This window comes from Callithrix jacchus, chromosome 3, assembly GCF_049354715.1.
Source record: "Callithrix jacchus isolate 240 chromosome 3, calJac240_pri, whole genome shotgun sequence".
Classification (NCBI taxonomy): domain Eukaryota; kingdom Metazoa; phylum Chordata; class Mammalia; order Primates; family Cebidae; genus Callithrix; species Callithrix jacchus.
This window is the reverse complement of record NC_133504.1, coordinates 110,123,462-110,138,773: the sequence shown is the minus strand read 5'-3', so window position 1 is coordinate 110,138,773 and position 15,312 is coordinate 110,123,462. Positions and strand designations below refer to the sequence as shown.

The following is a 15,312-nucleotide window of genomic DNA, read 5'->3' as shown; positions in this document are numbered from 1 at the left end:
AATTGCTTCTTCCTAGCATGGAGTAGAGTTCTCCAAAATTGAAGCCACTTACAAAAACTCTTTTAAAAGTCTGAGCAATTTTTCTTAAAATTTTGGCATTTACTTGTGTTTCATGGTAATTTTGAAACAGGGTCTCTCTCTGTTGCGCATGATAGCACCATTAGAAGTGCAATGGTGCTATCATGGCTTAATGCAGCCTCAACCTCCAGGGCCCAAGCAATCCTCCGACCTCAGCCTCCCAATTAGTTGGGATCACATGCATGCACCACCGCACCCAGCTAATTTTTAAATTTTTTTGTAGAAATGGGGGTTTCCCTATGTTGCCCAGGCTGGTCTTGAACTCCTGGGCTTGAGATCTTTCCATCTCAGCCTCCCAAAATGTTGGGATTACAAGTGTGAGCTACCATGCCCAGCCTATTTAATAGTTTTGATACATTTGAACTGCCATGAATAAAGATACTTGGCTATATTAAAGGTTTATTTAAAGTATGACTAAAGCACATGGTCTAGATAAATTCTTTACTTTTTTTGGAGTTTTCACTGGAACATGTACACAGTATACAAAATGATCAAACTATAGATAAGATAGAAGTAGATAATCTGATAACTGTAAATATCCAGCATCATCTATAATAGAAAAAACAAAAATGTTAGTTTCAGATATTCCTAGAGGAACATCTATTTGCTAAATCACTAGGTAATATTCCCCTCATATTTATTTTCCTTATGTCTTATGTAAAAGGGATTTAAAAATTACAGAGACATTTAGTAAAATAAATAATAACACTTGTCATTTACTGAGTATCTGTATTATATTACTTAATTCTTACCACATCCTATTAGGTAGTAGTATTCCCATTTCACAAATGAATACATTGATAGAAAGTTTGCCTAAGGTTTTATTTGTTAGTTGAGCTGGGATTTGAATCACGGTCTGACTGGTTGAAAACCTGTTTTGTCTATTATATTCCCTACTAAGGTTCAGAGTCTTTTATGATTTATTATTTAAGTATGCAACTTGGAAGAGTATATGTTACATAAATAGTACCTATGTTATTCATAGTATTGCAGTTATGATTCGTGACTTGAAATTGAAGGTCCACACCTGATTTGGCTAGCATTGTTGAAGTTGTTTGCATAATTTGGCCAAAGATAGTTTGATAATAATCTAAGGATAAAGGGCCACAGTCAGTGTTTGTTTTGTCAGCAGGTGTTCTTGAGCTTTTGAAAGCATTTCAAACTCAAATAGAAGGATATGCAAAGCTTCCTTAAGATCTTAACCACATTAAAAACTAAGTATTTGAAAAATTAGCTGGGTATGGTGGTGCGTGCCTATAGTCCCAGCTACTCAGGAGGCTGAGGCAGGAGAATTGCTTGACCCCAGAAGGCAGAGGTTGCGGTGAGCCGAGATTGCACCATTGTACTCCAGCCTGGGTAACAACAGCAAAACTCTGTCTCAAAAAAAAAAAAAAAAAACTAAGTATTTGGTGGCTAAAGAGGGAACTTGAAAATCCTGAGCACTTTGAGAGGCTACTCTTATTTAAGATTATGTTTTCTTATGCTTAGGACTTCTGGTGGTGGTTATTATCTAAAATATTTTTGGAATTCTAATAAACTGACTTTAAGATACATCCTTTGAAGAAAGCATTGCATTTAATTGGTCTTGTTTACACCTACTTTCATCATATTATTAATTTACCATTATGGATAGAATCAGAGGCAATTAAACTTTTAATGATAAAAATATTTTAAAAGATATCAATGCTTGAAGGAATTTGGAGATTTTACTAACCATGTGTAACATCTGGCATAGCAGTGGGAGAATTATTTCTGTCAAAATAGATAATACAGATTATAGTTATAATTTATTATATGAAGATATTTTCACCACAATTCCTTATTTGCCCCTGCCTCCCATTTTATGGTTATTTTATTGCTGATATGTTAATATGGTATAATCCTGTATGTTGGAGGTGGGAAATAATGTGGAACCATTATACTTAAATGCTGGTAAGTTGAATCCTTTTTACAGCATAGAGCTTAATCTCTCCCACTTGGCCTTAGATGGTCTGATACAAGTATTTGAAATGGTAAAAGGTACTAAATCAGCACTTCAGGGCAGTAAAACTTGTTAGGAGAGAAGCTGCTGTGTGAAAATCCAGTACACTATGATTGGGCCTGTGAGTAGCCACTGCAGTTCAGCCAGGACAACACAGCAAGAGCCTGTTTCTTAAAAATACTAAAACAAAACAACAACAAAAGGAATATATACCTTTTTGGTCTTTACATTTTTCTTTTCTTTTTTTTTTTTTTGGTATGTATTTTAGATGAAATTTAAGGGCCACACCTGATTTGGCTAGCATTGTTGAAGTTGTTTACATAATTTTGGCCCAAAGATAGTTTATTTGATAATCTAAGTATTCGATTCCTTAGATAATACTTGAATGAAAGTCAAAGTAGAAGTCAACGTTTGTAGCCTTTGTATCAAACAAGTTACTGCTTTTTGTTAAGGTATGTTACCTTGCCCTGAGATCAGCCCGTTTCTAGGTTTAGCAGTTTTACAGTAGGCTTTTCTCATTATTTACTATGAATTGCCTATAAGACAAAAATAACCCTGAAAGGCTGTGTGCAGTGGGTCACACCTGTAATGTTAGCACTTTGGGAGACTGAGGCAGGTGGATCACTTGAGATCAGGATTTGGAGACCAGCCTGGATGTGAAACCCCATCTCTACTAAAAATACAAAAATTAGTCAAACGTGGTGGCACACACCTGTAATACTTTCTAGCTACCAGGAAGGCTGAGGGAGGAGAATCGTTTGAACCCGGGAGGCAAAGATTGCAGTGAGCTGAGATCATGCCACTGCACTCCAGCCTGGGTGACAGAGTGAGCCTCTTCAAAAAAAAAAAAATGCTATTTGAAATTTCATATTACATATATGCCTGTAAACTTAAATTTTGTGAAATATTGACATTATTAAAAAATACCTTTTTAGATCTGCAAAAATTTTGATGTAAAGATTTTGGAGGAAACTTGAGTTTATAACTCATGAGTTCTAGTTTGGTATATCAGTTGAGGTTGGCTCTGTCATATATTTTTATAGTTACAAAGAATTTTTCTTACCTTTCCTGGCATTGAATGTAACTTACTTTTATCAATTTAGTCAAGAAAATGAAATCTTACCCCCAAAAAGTTCTAAAAGTAAAAAAAAAAAAATTAGTTAGATGTTATCTTTAGTTTGTTAGGTAAATGTGTAGTTTATTATAGCATAAAAATAGAGACTTACCCCTAATTGGTTCAAAATAGCAATGAATAACTGAAGGAAGAAAAATAGATGATCAGTGCTGTCAATAGGTTTATTTTTAAACCTGCATTTAACTTAGTACATATGCAAGTCAATATACTTTGTATATGAAAATCTCTTTTATTGAAAAATTAATTCCATTTTATTGCTTAGTATATTTAATGATATGAGCTTTTAAAATGAAGATGCAATATCTACCTTTAAATCCCTTTAATTCGCAGAAATATTTTCTTCTTTCTACAGCTTTGTAATTGTGTTTACCATATTTGAAAGTTAGAAAATTGATTAGAATGGTTAAGAAACTCTCTGTGTACACTTCCATACAAGTTCTATCTTTCATAAATGATTCAGAGTCCCTGTGTGAATGATACTTGAACTAAAATTTTAGGACAACTATGAATACTTTGAGAACTTGCTTACACAAGCAGTTTTGCTGGAAAATTGCTTTGTAGCATCCACATGGTCCTGTTTAAGATCCTGGCAGCTTGTTCAAGAAACTGACCACTCTGCCTAAAAGGTGAATTTCTTTACTTATTGAGCTGTCTGTCTCAGAATGTATGCAGTAATATTTAAGCTAGACACTGTCACGACTGTGAAAGATCTTAGGCAGAAACAGTGATCTCAGGTAGCGTTTGTTCTGTTAGAGTTCCTTTCCCTGCTCCCTACCTTAATTAGGACAACTGAGAGGTGTTGAATGTAATATATAGACTTTATAGAATAACAAGGCAGAATATACTTACCGCTATAAGATCGTTAGGTGTGAGGACCTAGAATAAAGAAAACAATCAAATAAGGAGTTGTAATTCACCATTTCATCTACTTTTGTATCTTATATATTTCATATTAGCTTGGTAAATGAGAGCATGCTTTTTAGAATTCTCATCATTTCTAAAGTTCAGCTATTAAGATTAAAATTCACTTAATTAAAATTAAGTACCCACCCCCACCCAAACCTATCTCTGGAAACATATAGTCCATATTTTCTATTGTGGTCTCCAAACAACAGGGACTTCTTGGAAAGATTATTAAACCTATGCTTATTGGGTTTGAAAAAGACTTTGTTTTGTGATCATCTCTTTCTGAAAGAAAACTAAGTTCTTCCTATAATTGTTGTAAGAGCGCTGGGCATGGTGGCTCACGCCTGAATATAGCACTTTGGGAGGCCAAAGCAGGCGGATCATTTGAGTCCAGGGGTTTGAGACCAGCCTGGGCAACATGGTGAAACCCCATCTTTACAAAAAAATACAAAAGCCCAGCATGGTGGTGTGTCCCTGTAGTCCCAGCTACTCGGGAGGCAGAGGTTGCAGTAAGCTATGATTGTGCCAGTTCACTCCAGCCTGGGTGAGAGTGAGACTCAGTCCCAAAAAACAGCAACAACAAAAAAACCATAATAGGAATAGTATTATTTGGAGTTAATATGCTGTAATATACAGAACTTTTTTGTATGTTACTGAATCAGCCACATCTTATGTATTTATCACAAATTTAGTAAAATCTTTTCAAAAGTAAAATTTAAGCAATTCCTTGGTATCATGACTGTAACCTTAAATCTGGTTCAGGTGCTTCTAGGACAGATTACATTTCAATAAGAATGCATTTTACCCCCACTAATGACAAATGCTTATAAATTTTATTACAAATTTTATGCTTATAAAATTTTAGGGGTGAAACGGACTTTGTAAATCATCTATTGTCACTATTTTATATTCTAGAAGAGGCTAAAGGTCAAAGGAGTTAAAGATAATTCCAAAATATTAAAGGGCAGACATGGAGCTTACATTTCCAGATCATTTAACTTCAAATTAAATGCTTTTTCTACTGGTTGGTCCCTGGTTTTATTCCACGCAAATAAGGAAAGTTTTAGGTCTTAGTTGGTTCAGTTTTCAAGGACATGTGAGATTTGTACATTAAATTACTCAAATCAGACAAAATATCAATAACTAATGGTCCCCCAAAGAGAATGTTAGCCAGCAATTATTGGGTATCAAGTTTCTCCCCAGTTAGACCTAAAGAATTTTCAAGTTTTTGTTTCGCATTAGTTTAAGTATTTCCTAAGGAAGCTTTAAGTGTAACTACCTGATTTGGATTGTAAGGAAAAGGAAAAGGAATCAAAATCTACAAAAAGAAGAAAAGTAAATTGCGAACACTTTCTCTTGCTTTTATCATTTATTCATACACCTGCTTATCCATCCATCCGTCCATCCGTCCGTCCGTCCGTCCATCCATCCATCCATCCCTCCCTCCCTCCCTCCCTTCCTCCCTCCCTTCCTCCCTCCCTACAATATTTATTGAGCAGTTATTCTGTATCTAGAGTTTAGGGATAGCAATAAATGACAATTTTCTTAGAGAGCTCACCTTCTATTTGGTGGAGATTAGAGTCTGGTGGATTCAATACATTTTTTTCTTTCAAGAGGTATTGTTGTTTTTCTTTATTTGTCTAACTTAAAGCCCGGTAATCTGTCTTCCGAACGTGGTGACAGTTTTTGCAAATCTACCACTTTCCCTACAGTAAGGTCACTTTCTTTGCTTGCTTTTTAGATACTATTCTGCCATCTGGTGGTAGGAAGAGTTTCTATTTCACAGAATACTGATTCTTTTAATTGTCACATCGATTTAAATACATTTAAATATAAGATGTTAACAGGGATTTCTAAGTTCTAATTATAAACCAAGACTCCAAGATTTTGCATCAGTTTAAAATAAATTTTGCTGGGGGCGGTGGCTTACACTTGTAATCCTAGCACTTTGGGAGGCCGAGGTGGGCGGATCATTTCAGGTCAGGAGGGAGTTTGCCCGGCCTGACCAACATGGTGAAACCTCATCTCAAAAATTAGCCAGGCTAAGACAGGAGGCTGAGATAGGAGAATCGGTTGAACCTACGAGGTGGAGGTTGCAGTGAGCCGAGATCACATCACTGCACTCCAGCCTGGGCAGAGCACTACTCTGTCTCAAAAACAAAACAAACAAAAAACCTTAACAAATTTTAGCAAACAATAGGGACATGCACCTAGTCCTGATTAGAACCAAAATAATTAGCAATTAATTACAAGTGCAAGTATAATATTTAGAATTTAACAGCTAGGATTCAATCAGAACAAGTAAAAACATTAAAGGAGAAGAAATGTTTTATTGAGGACCAAGTTTAGTGACAAATTGCTAAAAGTTGAAAGAAACACAATTTGAAATTAAATGCAAGCAAAGGGAAGGTGTTTATTACATGTAGATATAAAAATGCTTAATCATGTTTGTATATTTAAAAATATTTAGGGGATCAGACACAATATTAAGCAAGATGCTGTTTTAAAATGTGTGTGAGCTGGGCATTGTGGTGTGCACCTGTAATCCCACTACTGGGGATCCTGTGTGAGGTGGGAGGATCACTTGAGCCCAGGAGTTTGAGACCAGCCTGGGTAACATAGTGAGGTCCTTGTCTGTAAATAAAGGGTGTGTGAAATTTTAAAGAAAAAAAAATCATTGCTTATCCAAAATTAACATGGCCCCAATCTGTGTTGCAGAATCATTATTTTAGACTGAAATAATTTTCTACCTCCAAATTGCCTTATCCTTTTCAGGTCTGCACCCAGGCACCTGCTGTTCTGCCTGAAATGCCCTATCCATTTGTCTTCCTTCAAGACCTGGTTCAGATACTGTCTTCTCTGTGAAGTCTTTGATCCATAGCTTTGTATTTGTGTCTAGAAGTACTTATCAAATTACATTATAGTTTCCATTTGTGAATCTCTCTTCCTCATCAGATCTGAACTTATGCTGTCTGCAACCTCAAGTGCTCACCTTTGACTCTATAATGTAGTAAACACTCAGTAAATGCTATCTGTGTTCTACTTACAAAATTGTTATATATAGGATAAAGGCAACTCTACTGTGTCTTTAGCATTGTTATAGCCTTTATTGAAAAAATGTTTCAAGAATCCAGGTATTAGGAGAGATTGGAGAGGGTCCAACAAGAAAAACAAAGTAACTATTTTGCTTGAACTTGGGAAAATGTTATAGAAAACTGGGAGAAAAATATTTTTAGAGAAAGAAAACAATAAGGTGAATTTAAAAAGCAAAAGAATGGATATTATAGAAAGAAGTATTCTCTTCATAAAGAATAACCAAGCTCATAACAGTACTTCAGCACAAACACCTTTTTAATGGTAAGTGCAGAGAAACACCGGGAGAGGACACTGCAGATTTGGAGGGACATTTGCTAGCCCCTTGTCACATTCCACTACAAAATGTATGGGAGAGGAGTTTGAACAGCTGATTCCTGGGGACTTCTTAAAGCTTCAAATTTCAGTATCAAAATTTGGAAAGTTTCATACTACTGTCCAACTAATAAAACCTTTTAGCTATTTCATATTCCCCAAACCCACACTTACCAGGGCTGGTTGTGGAAGTAGGGGAAATTGGACCTGAGGGAAAAAGATAAATCTCTGTAAAAAGAAACATGATGTCAGTCATTTCAGACAATGGCAAACTTTAAAAATAATGAATGCATTATTTAAAAATACAACTAGAAGTTTACCTGTTCACTGGAACTTCCACCATATTGTTCAAGCTTGCAAAACAATAACAGCAACAAGGTAAAGCAGCATATGGCAATACATTATCCACTAAAGAGAGGTTTTGTTCTAAATGGAAATACGTAATAAGCCACTATGGAGCGTTATACCCATCAGTAATGTAACTTTGCTTCTGAAATAAAAAGCAGTTGGATATCTAATAGAGAGAAGTTGAATTAATTTTGTGCAATGATTTGGAACACCAATTGCTTTTAAATTTGTATTCAAAGAAGGCTTTTATTTACATTTCCCAAGATTAATTTCATATTACATAAAAATCTCCTTTTGTAAGTCTTTGAATAGTGTTCTTGATTTAGTTCTCAGCAGTTATAAATTCAAAGTGAAGGGACTGTGGAAATGTACATTTAAGTTCTGCATCCGAAACACAAATTTTGAAAGCTCCCTCACTTCTTCAAAAGCTCCTGTGTTAGAAAGTGTGCAAGGGAGAGAGTTTCTTGCCAGCTTGGTGCCCTCATATTCAGACTAGTAAACACAGGTTAGACTCAGTGGCTCATTTGTATATAGTCAGTTGATGACAAAATGTCTATATTGGTGAAGTTAATGGTGTTCTGGGATTACAGTATTTCATATATTTTTAGATGCTATCATTGTAAAAAGCATCATTATTTCATAAATTACCAACAAGGAAAAGTAGGGCTGTTAAGCTGTCATGACACTTCATCACATTACATTTGTAAGACACAGCTCAATTTCAGGGATGCTAAAATATCAAAAAGTCCATATTAGAATTAATGAAATGTGTATACTGCATCATTCCCATCAGCATACAGAAACAGGCAATACAAATTGTTTGGAATTTTAGACCACAATACCTGTCAGCTTTGGCAAAAGGGATTGTGGTCTAAAGAAACAAATTAGGTTTGTTGTCAGGGGCACTACAGATGATGAATGTAGCTTTTTATCCAAATCTGGTTTTCAAAAATTGGACTTTTAAAGATGTATCTGTATGTAATCCTTTTAGGAATTATCTGTATGATCACTCAAATATAATTCAGGCATAAGTATTTTTGCATTCATAATTTAGTAATCAATATGCGTTATCTTAAATATTTCCTTCTGTAAAATCAAATATACAATGAAGTAGATACTCCCTTGGTGTCAGAGCATTTCCATGTAACAGCCTGTTAAGAAAACACGAGGCCGGGCACGGTGGCTCAAGCCTGTAATCCCAGCAGTTTGGGAGGCCGAGGCGGGTGGATCATGAGGTCAAGAGATTGAGACCATCCTGGTCAACGGTGAAACCCTGTCTCTACTCAAAATACAAACAATTAGCTGGGCATGGTGGCGCACGCCTGTAATCCCAGCTACTCGGGAGGCTGAGGCAGGAGAATTGCCTGGAGGCAGGAGAATTGCCTGATCCCAGGAGGCGGAGGTTGCAGTGAGCCGAGATCGCGCCATTGCACTCCAGCCTGGGTAACAAGAGCGAAATTCTGTCTCAAAAAAAAAAAAAAAAAAAAAAAAAAGAAAACATGAGATGGTTTGGGCCAAGAGCATTAAAAATGAAATTCAATTCAAACTGATTAATTTAAACTAATTAATTTAATTGGGTCACTGCAGAATATTTGTTCTATATAACTGAGTTTATTGAGAGCATCCTGTCTTTCAGATAGGACCAGTCTGTGCTTTAGATGTCTTAAAAAATTATCTCTCTGCAACTCTGAGGTGTTTCATAACTCATTTAATAGACAAGGAAACCATGGGTTAGTTCAAGTCACACAGCTAGCACATGGCATATGGAGCTGGAATTTGTACTGGGCAGACTCTTGGGCTGACAAAGAGTGGTGAACTAGTTCCATGACTTTCCTGGATTACACTTTCCTCTTTTGTGAAATGAAAAGATTAGACATGCTTTGAGCCCAGAAATCTCTAAATCTGAAATTGAGTCGGCAATTGAGGAGGGTGTACTCACAGGGATGGGCAGAGCAGTGGCAGTGCTCAAAAGGCCAGCCAGGATGAGAACTTTCATTCTAAAGGTTGAGCCTGGAATTGAAGGGGCAGATCATTACTAGTTTTTTTCTCTGTAAGTTCTATTCCTATTGTAAATAAATAGTTTAGTTAGAGGTGTTGAAGTACTGGTCAAATTAAATCCTGCCTCCAAACATAGGTTTTGTAAGCCTAGAAGAGTATATTTAAAAGCTTTGAGACCAGGCGTGGTGGCTCATGCCTGTAGTTCCAGCACTTTGGGAGATGGAGACAGGCAGATCATGAGGTCAGGAGACTGTCTTGGGTAATATGGTGAAACCCCGTCTCTACTCAAAATACAAAAATTAGCCAGGTATGGTGACGCACGCCTTTAGTCCCCTCAGAAGCTGAGGCAGGAGAATTGCTTGAATCCAGGAGGTGGAGATTGTAGTGAGCCGAGATCATGCCACTGCTCTCCAGTCAGGGTGACATAGAGAGACTCTTGTCTCAAAGAAAAAAAAAGAAAAGCTTTGAATTCCTTAGACAAGACATGCACTGTTTAGCTCCCGACATAGCCTGTTACTTTCTACTTTCTTATAAAGTTACAGCTCAGCCTATATACTGTGCATGTTTGGTCCCTGAAGTTGAGTTTGTGATCTCTACACACAAATCTTTTTTTTTTGAGACAGGGCCTTGCTGTGTCACCCAGGCTGGAGTGCAGTGGCACAATCGTAGCCCACTGCATCCTCAAACTACTGGGCTCAAGTGATCTTTCTGCCTCAGTCTCCCAAGCAGCTAGGACTACAGGAGTGTGCCATCACACTTGGCTAATTTTTAAAAAATTTTCTTAGAGATGGAGTTTTGTTATGTTGCCCTCCTGTTGCAAAGCTGATCTTGATCTCCTGGCCTCAAGCAACCTTCCCACCATAGCCTTCCAAAGTGCTGGGATTACAGGTATGACCCCCTGTGCTCAATTCTACTCACAGATTTTTAAACACCAATGTTGCATTGTGCTTGCTATTAGGAATTGATCACTACTGGCTAAAATGAGAGGAAAGTTTTTATGTAAAAGACAAATAAATCCACCTGAAGCTTGTACCCCTGCGAGACTTACCAAGTCTTCGTACAGTCAGGTTGCTGTTATTGCCAGTTATAGTACTCAGGAAGGAAATTGTATGGACAAAATATTGTAAGGCTTAATGGGTTGGTAGAGAATAAGAACAGTGTAAGTAAATTCAGATTCAATAAAGCAAATCAACAGGACTTTTGTTGATCTGCTGGTTCTGAAAGGAGACGTTTTTACATTTACAAAATCACATTTAATTCAAATTAACTTACCTTGTGAGTTTCAGACCAAATAACTGTATTCTGGAGTTGGATTTTGAGAGAAAAACAACTTTATTGTATTCTTATTAAGACTTGTCTCCAGCATTTGAGGCAAGTTATATATATATCTATAAATCACATTTCAGCTATTATATACATTTAAAACTCAACTCTAATTTATCTTAGTGCTATTTCACTTTGCCTCAATTTAGGCAACTTAGTTCCCTTCTTTTCCTTTTTCATTATTTTTCTTCTTTCTGAATTCAAACATTTTATTTCTTCTTTTTAGAAATGAACCTATTAGAAATCATTAAATTACCCAACACAAGACTATGTTGCATTCTTTTATCTAGTGCAATAGAATCAGTCCAAATGATACTATATATCTCTCCAATTACCTTTGCTTCAGTGGCCCTTGGAGCAACAGATACAAGGAGCAGTGCGATCACCTACAATCTTTATGCCCATCTAGTATTTAAGCCATGTTACTAATGCCTTTATGGTTACAGGCAATATGAGTCACAAAATTCAAAGCTAAAATGAATAATTGCTTTCATACCAGGAGCTCCAACTTCCAAAGTCTCTCAATTACACAGCGGTAGACTTACAGACTGATTACTGAGAAAATAACTTGATCTCTTAGGTTGGGATTAGAGTAGTGTCCTTATCACAAACAACCCACAATTAAAAATTGTGACCACCAAGAGTATTAATGCGCTTCTATAATAGGTCATCTAGCTACACATGTGAGAGCTCCAAATGATAAAGAAATTTAAGGTTGAAATTTTCTATTATTAAATATTTTTCATTTCAAAATGAATATTATTTTCAAATAAAATTTTTAGTAGATATTGAGCTGGTGTCCTTATAGTGACATTAAAATCACTTTTCACTATTCTACAACATTTTTGAAAGCTGTCTTGAGGGTAAAAGATGATTTAGGTCTAATTAATACCTCTTAATATAATTTCACTGTTCCCAAAAACCTAGTTTGTAATTAGCTAAAACCTTTTCAGCTTCACATAAAAATGTTCTGAAATTTGGAATATTTTCTAAAATTATTTCTGTAATTGGAAAAAGTTATAAATAATATTTAATTAGATTTTATCTAATTAATTATTAAAGATGAATCAAGTTGAACTTAATTATTTGGAAAGGACATAGTATGATATGGTTCTAGTTAAGAATAAGAAATGTATTGAGTTATGAAAAGAGATAATGAATAAAATTTTGAAGTTCTCAGAGAAGATAATTCTGGTAAAAAATAAACTATTCTGTAAGTATCTTTCAGATAAAATTCCTAGGGGCATGTTTTCTCAGTGACTATCACAGATAAGTTTTATAACAACAACGACAACAACAAATTTTGTGATTATTTGAAACAAATAAAAGCTAATGGTATTAATATCTTTCATTTCAGATAGAAAACTATGTAGAAAACCATTTTCTTTCAGACAAAGTGAGTGACATGTTCTTCTATTGCCTTCAGAACTTGGAAAACTATATTACGATGTCATATTTTTGTTACCTAACTTTTACTGTAATAGTTATCAAAGAAGAGTCTGAATAAAAACACAAATTTTCACTTATGGCAGATTGTTTTTTGCTATCAATTTACAGTATTAATATTTAATCTCTTTCTACATTGGACATCAAGACACTTTATGGCTCTCTACCTGTTTTACCCTTACTTTTCTTATTTTGAGGCAATGAATGTGTAGAAATTTCTGCAGGGCTGCCCTCTTCCCCAGCACACATTCTCAGCTCCACAAAAAGTTAGAATTAGTTGGATCAAGCAGCGCATAATCTTCCACATTTTATTTTTATTTATTTATTTTTTGAGACAGGGCTTTGCCCTGTCACCCAGGCTGGAGTGCAGTGGTGCGATATTGGCTCATTGCAGCCTTGACCTGCTAGGCTTGAGCAATTCTACCAAGTAGCTGGGACCACAGGTCCATGCTACCATGCCTGGCTGTTTTTTTAAGTTTTCTTCGAGACAGGGTCTCTCCATGTTGCCTGGGCTGGTTTTGAACTCCTGAGCTCAGGGAATCCTCCTGCCTTGGCCTCCCAAAGTGTTGTATTATAGGGTGAGCCTCTGCACCCAGCTTGTTCTACATTTTAAATCAAATTTGGTAAAAAGGCACTTGAATTTATTTAATTTAGTTTTCTGTTTAAACTTACATAATGATGAAGGACATTAATGAGCAGCTCTTATTTTACCACTGAGTATTTGTTTTCTGTAAGAGATGTCTCACACTTTTTCTTCAAACACACACATACACACACATGCACACACAAAGTAGTAGGGTTTAGGAAGCACAATTATAATTTGATATGAGGTGTGAGTCTTGGGCTGATCTTTCACATTTGATTGTCTAAATAATAACTGGAAATAAGCATTTGGATTTTTATGGACTCTTTATTAGGGTATTAAGTTATTAAAAATAATAGACATTAACCACAAAAGAGTAACATTCCACTTTTTTGAAGTGCAAATGATATTATGAACAATACAAATGCATTATTTTCATTGTTAATAGTTTTATTGTTAATTATCTCATAAGTTGATGCAGAGAGTGAAATTACTATAAATTAAACTTCTGTTCACAATGTACAGTATTTTGCATATGTTGACTTTACTTAATTTTATATTTTTGCTTCCAAAGTTGATGTTAAATACCTGGTGCATAGGTTGTTATCAAGCAATTACTCTCATTGTCTTGTCATACATGCAAGCATTTTGCTAAATATAAATCTACAAGTATCACAGCTGCATACATTGCAGAAGTGGTTAGAACAGAGGAGGATGCTGAAAAGTTGAGTTCTTTAAAATCTTCATTCAAAAGAGGAGATTTTCATCTATGTCTTCTATAAAAAACAAAAAGCAAAAACAAACAAAAAAAACACTTTTAGAAAGTAGCCAGAGTAGTAGAACAAACAATATTAGATTTGAAGGATTAGAGAAATCATCTAATAAGGCAGTATAATGGTGATCCTCAACTCTGGTAGGGCGTCAGTGTCACTCATGAACTTTTAAAAATATATATTTTTAGGCCTCACCTCTGGCCTCTAGAATCAGAACGCCTAGGGGTGAGCTAATGGCATGTAGACATTTGGAAAACTGCAGGTAATTCTGCTGCAGGGATGAGAACCACTGATTGAGGAAGAGCAGATTAAAGGGAGGTCCAGCCAAGAAGTGCCAAGTAGACTAAAGTGGAAGGCGAGCTAAACTATAACAGAAATAAATAGAAGTGTAGTGCTAGATAAATCCAGTTTTTCATTGAGTAGCTTGTCAAAGAACTTGTCACTATACCTGTGGAAGAAGACAGTATCCTCTAGTGGATATGAGATCGCTGCTTACCAGTATGGCCCACCCTAACTCAATAATCATTAAACTGTTTTTTCTCATAAAAAAAAAAAAAAAAAACCTTTTAAGTTCAGAAGCACACGTTCAGGTTTGTCATGGGGGTTTGTTGTACAGATTATTTTGTCACTAAGGTACTAAGCCTAGTACCCATTAGTTATTTTTTCTGATCCTCTCCCTCCTCCCACCCTCCACTTTCTGGTAGGCCCCAGTGTCTGTTGCTCCCCATTCCCCTCTATCTGTCTGTGTGTTATCATCATTTAGCTCCCACTTGTAAGTGAGAACATGCAGTATTTGGTTTTCTGTTCTTGCATTAGTTTGCTAAGAATAATGCCTCCAGCTCCATCCACGTTCCTGCAAAGAACATGATCTTATTCTTCTTTATGGCTGCATAGTATTCCATGGTGTGTATATGTACCATATTTTCTTTATCCAGTCTACCATTGATGAGCATTTAGGTTGATTCCATGTCATAATTTAACCATTAAATGTTTAAAGCAGGTAATTTGAAGCATAATAAAGTATTGAACTACTCTGTCTAGGCACTAGGTAATTTTCCTGCTAACAGTCTTTGTCTAGCCCAGAGAATTGGAAAGATTGTGGACTTTGATATGTATTTTTTGAGTACTGGCTTCATTTGCAAACTGGAGATAATAACTTCATTACTTATACATTTACTTATATTTGCACCCAAAGGCTTTGTCCTCTTTCTGTTGCTCGGATAAGAGATGTCCATTTTCTTGATGTTAAGGCTAATTCCTCTACCTATGTGCAAGACCTCTTCTGACCTTCACGAGATTCTCCTTTTACTTTCCTGTTTCTTTCTTACACCCT

General features: G+C 35.8%; 2 protein-coding genes and 1 long non-coding RNA gene across 3 annotated transcripts in view; all 3 read right to left on the bottom strand.

The window, feature by feature from the left end:
- Positions 1-457: 457 nt before the first annotated feature.
- Positions 458-1,907, bottom strand: LOC144581799 (uncharacterized). The gene is made up of 2 exons (XR_013533028.1): positions 1,793-1,907; positions 458-627 (listed from the first exon to the last, which is right to left on the bottom strand). It is a non-coding gene; the product is annotated as an uncharacterized LOC144581799 (long non-coding RNA).
- Positions 1,908-3,142: 1,235 nt separating this feature from the next.
- Positions 3,143-9,962, bottom strand: SCPPPQ1 (secretory calcium-binding phosphoprotein proline-glutamine rich 1). The gene is made up of 5 exons (XM_078366873.1): positions 9,796-9,962; positions 7,829-7,861; positions 7,683-7,736; positions 4,044-4,070; positions 3,143-3,315 (listed from the first exon to the last, which is right to left on the bottom strand). The coding sequence occupies exons 1-5, from the start codon at positions 9,850-9,852 to the stop codon at positions 3,241-3,243; spliced, it is 246 nt and encodes an 81-aa protein (XP_078222999.1). The 5' UTR covers positions 9,853-9,962; the 3' UTR covers positions 3,143-3,240.
- Positions 9,963-13,513: 3,551 nt separating this feature from the next.
- SPARCL1 (SPARC like 1) overlaps positions 13,514-15,312 on the bottom strand; it is a 59,468-nt gene continuing 57,669 nt past the window's right edge. The window contains exon 11 of the mRNA XM_002745617.5: positions 13,514-13,982. Coding sequence (XP_002745663.1) covers positions 13,954-13,982 — 29 coding nt within the window. The 3' untranslated portion in view covers positions 13,514-13,953. The remainder of the gene's footprint in view (positions 13,983-15,312) is intronic.